At 43.4% G+C, this 10041-nt stretch overlaps 2 protein-coding genes across 2 annotated transcripts; one reads left to right on the top strand and one right to left on the bottom strand.

Moving 5' to 3' along the window:
• Positions 1-288: 288 nt before the first annotated feature.
• LOC136466502 (probable ATP synthase 24 kDa subunit, mitochondrial) lies at positions 289-4860 on the bottom strand. The gene is made up of 7 exons (XM_066464935.1): positions 4732-4860; positions 3926-4028; positions 2938-3082; positions 1878-1988; positions 1457-1603; positions 837-959; positions 289-708 (listed from the first exon to the last, which is right to left on the bottom strand). Exons 1-7 carry the CDS (start codon positions 4768-4770, stop codon positions 645-647), a joined length of 732 nt encoding a protein of 243 aa, XP_066321032.1. The 5' UTR covers positions 4771-4860; the 3' UTR covers positions 289-644.
• On the top strand, positions 4738-9735 carry LOC136466500 (uncharacterized). Its single transcript, XM_066464934.1, has 10 exons — positions 4738-5550; positions 5885-6361; positions 6451-6608; positions 6752-6835; positions 6934-6986; positions 7219-7300; positions 8089-8196; positions 8410-8533; positions 9085-9170; positions 9284-9735. The coding sequence occupies exons 1-10, from the start codon at positions 4860-4862 to the stop codon at positions 9509-9511; spliced, it is 2091 nt and encodes a 696-aa protein (XP_066321031.1). The 5' UTR covers positions 4738-4859; the 3' UTR covers positions 9512-9735.
• Positions 9736-10041: the final 306 nt, after the last annotated feature.

The following is a 10041-nucleotide window of genomic DNA, read 5'->3' as shown; positions in this document are numbered from 1 at the left end:
AACTGTCAGTGGAAAATGTTAGTAACACATTTTTATATTTTCTTATCATGTAACTTTTTAAAATCGCAAAAATAATAAAAAAAAGCTCTATCAAAATCCACAAAACAGCACTCATGTCCACATCTCTAGGCGTACGACAAAGTTACTTCCAATCGCATATGCAAATGTACAACATACCAATACCACCTCCGGCGTCAGCAATTTTGCAGCCAAACCATGACTAGCAGAAAATCATAAACAATTCCTTTACAAGGCGCAAAAATAATAACAGAATAAAACAAATGGATCTTTACTCTCCAAACTGAGTATCATCTCTTGAGCGATATTAAAGAAACCAAAATAAAGGTTAAATACCAGGTATCATCATTGCCTGAATGCCTCGTATCATAATCTGGTTCATCTACTATAACACAAGGACATCTCATTGTTGCTGGCCACCAGAGCAGTAGAATGGCAAGATGCAATCCAACTCAAGCGGTTGACTGTCCTTGTACTTCGGTGCAGTTTTTTATTACAAAAAGGGTAGGAGCAGCATTCATAGGTGTAGCTTACAGCACCGATCAACTTGAAACCAAAACCAAAGAAAAATCACAGGTGGTGGTTGGGACGATTTGCAATGCCTCAAAGATTATCGTCGATCAGGCCTACAGGAAGTTTCTGATGTCCAATTTCCTGACATCAGGCATCTCCTCATCTTGAAACTCCTCCCTGGCAACCGAAGCACAAATGTGTGTTGTAATACAGATGTGCACAAAAATATGGTAAAAGTAAGAATCCAGAGGTTTTAGATAGTAGAGGCGCTAGATCAAGTAGTGAAGTTCAGTTAAGATGCACACCTCTTGAGTTGAGTCTCCATTGCTTCAACACATTCCTTCTTAAGTTCAGTCAGCTCGCTTTTGGCAATTTCCAATTCAAGCTCTTCCTCGATCTTGGGAAGATCCTCCTTCTGAATGCCAAGCCTATATCAAGTTTAACAGTGCAGCAGAAAAACTTGAGAATGCAAGGACAAGAAGCTAAATGCAAACAAAATGGTTTCCCTGTAAAGACTTGTTATGCACAGGCTCGGTTTATGCTTAATCATAGTGAATTTGCAGCATCAAGGATTTCATTCTTTTCCAATCCAAGGAGTTACATATAGAATATCTGGACAATCAAAAGAAAGCCTACATCAGCAAATCTAAACAATTGATCTAGATTGCCTAGCTGCAAAAGTAATAGTGGGCCAGAACCATGCATTCTTTGCAAGAGATTAAAAGCCATGTGATGTATTGGTTAATTGTCAGCAGAGAGCCATTCAGATAAAAGAATGTTTTGTCATCAAGTATTTTACCAGGGCTGTCCAGATCCTCCAATAACCATTAATAATCAAATATGCATTTCCCAGGAGAGCTAGCAATCTAATAAATTTGCTTCTAAAAATACATTATTGAGATGAAAGATGCATATATTGGCATACTTTTTGTTAATCTTGTCAAACTCTGCCAAGAGGGTGGCCATGTTCTTCTTGTCGCTCCTCAAAAGTGGTTTCTTAATGTCCTTCTCAATCTTCTCAAGAGCTTCCATCATCAAAGGCTCAATTCCAAGATGATCTATAAGACCACTCCTGTATCATAGAACACAATAAGAAACAGCTAACACACAATTTGTGACAGAATTTTGCAAGATGAACCAAAGTGACAGAAGAAAAAGTAGCACTTGCTCCAAAAGTGTAGTCTAATAGATGCCAAAGTATACGGAAGGTGAAAAGAAAGGTACCAAAAAATGCATTATATCTAGGCTTTTGTATTATGCCATTTAAATGGTAAACACACACAAAAAAAAGTGGCATTCAGCATTTTTGGAGAAAAGAAAACATGCGACAATGGCAATGGATGTACTTTATTCTGATCTGTTGAAGAGTATTCAAGTAAGTCCGTGCATCAGGGATGCCCTTGGTGAAGGTCTCAATGGTATATTTAATCCTTTGAGAATCAGAAAGAAGATCCGCCCTGCATTTAGACAAAGTAGTATAATCAGATGAGCAGACCAATAACGATGGGCTTGAGTGAATATATACAGAAAATAAAAAGTACACAAGGAAAGTGAATGCTTATCAGGACACTAGATTTATGCTAGAATTCAATTCACAAATGTGATTTCAAACTTATCAGACACAGAACAGAACAGTGGTGATATATGCATTAGCAAAAACCCAATAGGCATTAGTCAATCCTGAAATCAAAACGTTTTTCTCACAAATATCATAGTCATACTCTACAGTGTTTATTTTGAATCATTTTTTTATGGACTCTAGCACTACCAATTCTCACAACAACAACAACAACAAAGCCTTTAAGTCCCAAACAATTTCTCACTACATCCAGAAAATTATAACAGAAAAACATATAAGCAAAGATAAAATTGCTGCAGATAATAAGCTAATGACCATTAATAAGCTAATGACCATGGAATATGTAAGACATAATCTGTTGTTGATCTCTCTCTCTTGCTGCAGCAGAGTTGGCATTTGGTCAGCTCGGTTGTCCAGTCTCTACTGCAGTAGCAGTATGGCAATAGGCCACCTCTAGTACATTAGTTGGTAGCTATTACACCAGCCATGTCTTGGTAGTGGGCTGATCTAAGCTTTGTACTGCTAGTACTAGGAGTAGTTGGTGTACCTTAGGAGTAGGTAGTTGGTGTACTAACCAACAACTATGTACCTGGTAGAGGTACTAGCACTTGTATATATATCACACCTAAGGCAATGCTAAAGAGCAGTTCAGTTTGCCACATCCAGAGCTTTCGGCCAGCGCTGGGCTTGTGCTGTGTGTGTGTGAGCTGTTCTCAATATCGTCTTCTACCTCTAGCCATAGTGAGTGAGTGTGCTGGTAAGCTTACTGCTTACCTGTGCAGGGCAGCCGAGGGACCAACATAATACAAGTCACACAGTTGACTTACTTTTCCCTTACAGTCTTCATGACTTGGGCATAACGAGAAACTGCCGCTGGGTCATCTGGATCGATAGTGATCTTTTCCTTTTTAAGGACACCAAGAGCTGTCTCAAACTTTTTCTTTACCTCAAAGAATATGCCCTTCAGGAGATCTTGATAACATCAAAGAGTGAAGTTAGGAATGAAAATTAAACTCCAAAAGTTCTGTAACACATAAAAAGTAGTATTCTGATCATTGTTTTGTATATATAACTAATAACGAAAAATTGTACATGACAGACTTTAAAGTAAGGGCCTGTTTGGATCCCAATTGAATTATGGTAATCTGTATTATGGATTATATCATTATAATAATCTAGACTGTTTGGATCCATAGATTATATAGGTGGAATATTGTTATTTGGAGTATAAATGACCTATAATCTAAAACAAACAGTCTCGGAGAGAGAAAATAAGATTATTATAAGCAAGTTGCAGGACTATTCTAATATAACCTATAATCTGGGGTGTTTGGATCACCTTCAGGTTATTTTATCTTATTACTATAATCTAGATGGGACTGATACACCCTGTAAGAAACTACAAAGATTCTAAATTATAAAATGGACATCTTAATGTCAAAGGACAGATAGAGCAAACATCATTAAACACACAGCTTAGCCATGTCTGAAATGTTCAATAAAATGAACTAAATACCACAGTTATGTAATTTGATGTTTCAGCTTCCTGTGCCCAGACTTCAGACATAACAGAAATTCTGAGCTATGCAAATATAGTTGTGATACTGGAACGCTTCATGATAAACTATCATACCACCAGGTCCCATAAAACAACAGGAGTTCAAGATGGAAGATTTGTGATTTTTAACTTTTTCCAGGACTGACAATTACACTTGCAATAAGCAGTTCAAGCACATATACATAACTGTAATAGATCCATGACCAAAGCAGTTTTTCAGCCAATAGGATACACAAAATAAAGTATGAGAAGCTTACCATCCCCACTGACAGGAGGACGGTCAGCTGGAGCTGCATCCTTGGCAAAGGAGCGAACTTGAGTGGCACCTTCATTCCCAAAAGCCGCTTGAACCGAATATAGCTGCAACAGCATCAACAAATGAACTGAGTAATGCAAACACAGGAGCCACCGAATATAGCTGCAACATCAACAAATGAACTGAGTAACACAAACACAGGAGCCAGTATAGAAGGTGAAGCGCCAATAACAGAACATATGCTGACACTAAATGGCCCCACACTGAAAATTAACGACGGGCACATTCTTGCGAAATAAACTCATTTTTTCGTACTCAATTCAAAATGCACAACAATAATCAACTGTAAAAAACACCTAGGATCAATGATACTAATCATGGCGTCCGATATGCAAAAATGTCCAAATGGAATATTGGAAAATTGCATTCGGGTTGAAAGGATCTGGAGCGGTTGTAAACAAGAGACTGCATCGTCACCACGGCCTGCCCCCTCCAATTCCCATTCTAGCGAACAAACTAAAGGTTTTCCTTTCCTAATCGATAAATTCCTAATCGAACAAACTAAACAAGAGTTTGCTCAGTCAATGCTGGCAAACTATGACGCCAGAGAAAAATGCATCGGAATAGAACATCGACCACCATTTGCGACCGATGTCTCCTAGATAAACTCCAGAGAGAACCACAGATCCCAGGCAAACCATGCGCGCCCGCGCCGGGGCAGACGGCACCGGATCAGATCTAGCAAGAGACTAGGATTCCCCAGGGCGCGACGCAGAGGGAGGCCAAGGGGCGAGCAAGCGAACGAACCTGACGGGAGCGCGAGATGAGGCGAGCGGCCAGCGCCATGGCTGATGTGGCGGTGGGGTCGGCGCTAGGGCTGGGGTCTCCTCCGCTTCTCTTCGATCTCCGCGAGAGCGAGCGCGAGCGAGAGAGAGATGGGGATGGGAGGAGAGGAGAAATGGGGGCGGCGCAGGAGCTCCGCTTTGTGCCTGCTCCCCCGCTGCTCTCCGCCGTCCGTTCCGCCAGGATCTCCCGGACCCTTGCACGGATCTCAAAGCACTCGTCGATCCGCAGGCCCCGCCGGTGCGCTGCACCTCTCTGGGCCCCATCACTCCTCTCGGTGCGCGGTGGGCCCGGCCCGGTCCAGCCCGCCTCGGTTCTTCCTCCCCGTCCCGTCGCTTGGCTGCTGCAGAGGTCGCCGTCTCCCCACCGTCTCTCGCTCCCTCCGCGGCGTTGACGTCGGCTCGCTCGCAATGAACTCTCTCCTGCGGCCGCCGCTGCCGGGGCCGACGCCAATCCTGAGCGCGAGGCGCCGGGTCTCGCCGCCGCCAGCGCCGGTGCGGGTCGGCTCGGCGGCGCTGGTCGGCGGCGGGCGCAGATGCCGGCGGGGGCTGGCAGTGGCGGCGTCGGCGGCTCCGTCGTGGATGGAGGAGGCCGGTGTGGACGTGCTGGAGGAGGGCGGGCGTTGGAACCCGTCGGTGTCGGACTCGTACCGCCCGGCGGGGCTCCCGCGGCCCAACGCCACGGTGCTGGAGGCGCAGGCGCGGGTGTGCACGGGGCCCGCACAGACGCGCCCGCTCGGGGAGGAGCAGGCCATGCGCGTCCTCGACACTATCCTCCGCTCCGGTGAGTACAGCCAACTCGCCACCTTGGATAACTGTGGATAGATGGCAGCGCGGGCTGCTTCGAAACGAACTGATTTTGCTAATAAAGCGCTGCTGCTTGGTTTTGGCGGTAGTCCAGTGACAGTGAGTGACTGATGTCTATGATTAGAATTTGGAAGCTCGATGCAAGCTTGTTGTCTTAGAAACTCTGCATCATCATCATAAACAGCAATTCTGTTACTGGTTGGTTGACATGCATGCAGACAAATAGCGCTGCTGTCAGTTTCTTTGTTTTTTTCCTTGCCTTCCACTTCCCTGAGAAGCTTACACAGCATTTTCTTCGCAACTCTGTGCAGCGATGGGAGAACTCAAAGAGGAGCCAGTCTCTAGAGCACAGTTAGGTGCGTTCTTTGCAGGCATGACAATAAGAGCTAACTCATTTCCAGAGGCCACGCAGTGGAGCGAGGGCGAGCGACACGCCATGAGCATATTTTGGCCACGCCTTGTACAAGTCCTTCCTCCTGAGGTGAAGTTTATAGCAGACCCTGAAGGGACGATCATGGGTGCAAATGGTTTAACAGGGCCTCGGTATGTTGGCCAAGGAACTGGAGAGATGAGACTCGTCGGTGCTCTGAGGGAAGTGCTTGCTGGTGGTCATTTAGGTTATGAGGAGGTTCAATGTGTACTAAAGGATATTCTACTAATTGGATCAAGTTCAGATTTGACGGAGGTTAGTGAAGCACTGCTAGCGGCATTTTTGATTGGACAGCGGATGAATAGAGAAACTGATCGTGAGCTCAAAGCGTATTGCCTAGCCTTTGATGATGAACTAGGTAACTCCAGAAAAACTAGGTAACACCAAGTGGGTTCTTAGACTGAATAGACAAATAAATGGTGTCATTTATTATCAACTTTTTATCAGGTCCTCCACCGGTTGCTGACATCAAGTCCTTGACACACTATGGTGAACCATATGATGGCAATACACGGTTTTTTAGGAGTACTCTATTTGTTGCAGCGGTTCGAGCCTGCTATGGTGAATCGTGCCTCCTCCATGGTGTTGAATGGATGCCACCCAAGGTCGGTTATCTACTAAACATATCCAACAACAATAGTCATCTGCAAGTATTTTCAGTAATATTTATCTTGTGGTTCTGTTGTGTATGTATCTTTCAGTTGTTGTTTGGGAACCATTTGTATTGCTTAATGATCAAGGTTTTCAGGGTGGAATAACAGAAGGACAAATGCTTAAATTCATGGGCGCAAACATACACTTATCTCCAACACAGGCCAAGATACTGTTGGAGGTGCGGTAGCAGCTCTGCCTATTCTTGCTGCAACCCAGTATTTTCGTCTCTTGTCACTGCTAACTGATCCGATTATACAACTCTTTGGTTGCTTTCAGGATGAAACTGCTGGTTTTGCATACTTGAATCTTCAGGAAGCTTGTCCACCATTGTGAGTTTGTCATTTCTTTTGCAACTTTATACTCCGATTACCAAAGTCATTTCTTCATATTCCTGCAGGGATGGAATCATGAACTTTTCTTATTAAAACTGCAAGAAACATGTACATTTTTCAACTTTAAGTTACCATTATTTATTTGGATGCATGCTATGTGATTAAGAATTTACTTGGTAAGGAAGTCATATTTTATGAGGAGACAGTTTTTAACCTTGTATTCTCGCAGACATTCGATTATTGGGCTCAGGGAGCATATTAAGAAACGTCCACCATTGGCTACCTCTGAGAAAGTTCAACAATTTGTGAGGGTGAGTTACTCTTTCTCAACCAATCGAGAATAGGTAAATCGAGAGCATTTTAAGTGATTGAATTTCTTTAATGTTTGGAGTAGTATATTTATTTTGTATCATCAGTTGTGCCTATAGATACCTTAAAAGATTGAAAGCTTTACCTTGAAAGCTTTTTCAAAGCCTCCTGATCTTTGAACAACTAATAAGGTAAAGATTTAGTAAATCTCTGTTACACCTTCTTAATAAATTGTCAGGTGGTTTACTAGCTTTGGCTTTCGCCTTTCAATATCTCTTCACTAGGATATTTTACGCAAAAGTTAATCGTGAGACTTTTAAGTTTTAAGGACTGTCAAGATAATTCGAGTATTTCTTATGATGATACAATTTGGTGTCAAATTGAAGATCTTTATCGCCTACGACTTTATAGGAGTGCTTGTTCATTGTTTATAAATTGAATGAGTAATGTTATACTGGTGGTTAACCTTTTACTGTGTACTCTGGTGGGCGCTTTTGTTTTTTGTGTTACCTTTGTGTGTAAATGGGTTGCCGTGGGTTTAGTCGTGAGGGTTTTTGTGTTCTTGAGGTGTCTGTTTATTAATCTGTGCGTTTGTAAGGGTTTTAGGCCTGGTTTTCCCTTAAAAACTAGGCCAATTCTATTCTTCTTAATTGAAAGGCAGAGCTCCTGCCATTACATTAAAAAAACTGCAAAATGCGGCTTGGTCATGTATTGGTGCATGATTCACTCGAATCTATCAGTTCATTTTTTAAAAAGGCTTATTGGTCTTATTTGTGCTGCCACATGCCAGGCACGGGGGAGAGAATCAATGGTTGCAGGATTTTATCATGAAGGCTATGAAGATCCATTGCTTATGCTGATGAGAAAGAGAACTATTCATGCTGGACTAGTTGTAAAGGTAAGTTCAATGGTACTGTTTTGTTGCCTTTTTTAAGAACTCATTAATGTGTCCTTGAATAAAATGAAAATCAATTTGAGTTTGAATTCTGTTGGATAGGAAGTTCTGATGTTTCAGTTAAAATATCATTTCACTTCCCTTTGTCATTTTGTCGTAATGCAAATGCAATCAATAAACAATATTGTGTTCTCAGCTAGACTGTTACACGTGCAGGGTGAGGAAGGTGCACTTTCAATGACAACCAAGGAAAGATCAGCTCATGCATCGAAAGGACTTCCTGTTAACCACTGTTCAGGGTTTCGGACACCAAACAGCATAAATTCCTCCGAGACTGATGGTACAAAAATGAATACATTTCACTCCTACTAGTTATATGTGGCCCTAATATTAGTAGTAATCTGCTGAACATATGTTGGAGCCCATTGGAGGCCATTGAGGCCCATTTGATGGAGCAAGGGTCAGCACTGAACCTCCCTAGGGCTGTCACATGAATAGTACCACATGTTTTAGTGTTCGCTCTAGTACAGGGTGGGTTCGTTAGATCAAACCAGATTGAGTGTTATCTCTTTCCTTAATTCTAGATAATCCCTACTCTTGTGGTGCAGCTGCCATTCACCGGCATGGTTGCGCTGCTTGGGTTCTGGGTCATCTAAAGTATGTCCATGACAATAGGGCAACTCTTTTCTGGTATGGATCACCACTCATATGGAAGGGATCGGGCTACTGCTGCCTAAGTTAGGAATATGTCAATTGTTTTCTACTTCAGCTTTGTCCTGTACCTTGACTGATCATCCATATAAACAGGATTTGTCCTGTACTTAAGTTAGGAATATGTCAATTGTTATGAAATGATTTCAGGCTTATCGGATTATCTCTTTTATCTTTCAGGTATTTCTAGAGAAAGCTTCAGGGTCATTGTGAATGCCCAGGAACTTGGTTTTGAATCCACCGAAACTCCAAGAACTGATAGATCAGTAAGCTTTTCTCCCCTGGCTCCTGGCAGATGTTTGCTAGTGATCATGTATGGCCCATAATTTGTCGGCGTGGGATATACGTACGCTTACTTTATTTCCTAATTCTGAATCAGATTCTAAAGAACTTGGAGCTTGGTCTGGCAGCACTAGGCGGCGAGAAAGGAGCAGCCTATGACCGAATAGTTCTTAATGCAGCTATGGCTGACCATTTGCTAGGCTGTAGCGGAGCCGAGGACATCGACACTGCACTTGACCGGGCGAGGGAAGCCATTGATAGCGGTGAAGCTCTGAGAAGGCTCATGAGTTACATAAAGATCTCGCACAGAGTGTCCTATCGTTGACCGGTGACCAAGTACTGATTGTACAATTTTGGCTTGAGTCAAGGCCGGATAGGATATCTTCTTCGCGGAGTCTGAGTGCCTTCCTCCACACGATGTTACAAGTCACCATGGAAAAATACTCCCTCGCCCTCAAAGAACATGTCAAAGAAAAAACGGTTGAAAGGAAACAGTGCCTTGTTGAAACTGGTAGTGACAAGGGATGTGTTTTTATAAGTTTTTTGTTTTGCCCTGAGAGAAGTCGATGTTGTGTAAGGGCCAGTTTGGCAGCGCTCTCAACCCGCTTCCGCCCCTGCTCCCCGTTGCTTCAGCTCCCTCTGGCTCCCTAGTGCTCTCGGCGCTGTTTGGTAGAGCTTCCTCGCTGCTCCTGCTCCCAACCTGCTGGAGGAAGGGGAAGGCAAGCAGCGGTGACGCAAGGAGGAGGCAAGCTCGGCCTTGGGCTCAGCATGTCTAGCGGCCTCGATCTGGGTGACGGCAGCGGGCTGGATTTTTAGGGTTCGACGACGACGACGACATGCTGGACCTGGGCAACG

The sequence above is a fragment of the Miscanthus floridulus genome, chromosome 7 (assembly GCF_019320115.1).
Source record: "Miscanthus floridulus cultivar M001 chromosome 7, ASM1932011v1, whole genome shotgun sequence".
In the NCBI taxonomy this organism is placed as follows: Eukaryota; Viridiplantae; Streptophyta; class Magnoliopsida; order Poales; family Poaceae; genus Miscanthus; species Miscanthus floridulus.
Note: the sequence above shows the minus strand (reverse complement) of the source record. Positions and strands in the feature narration are given on the sequence as shown.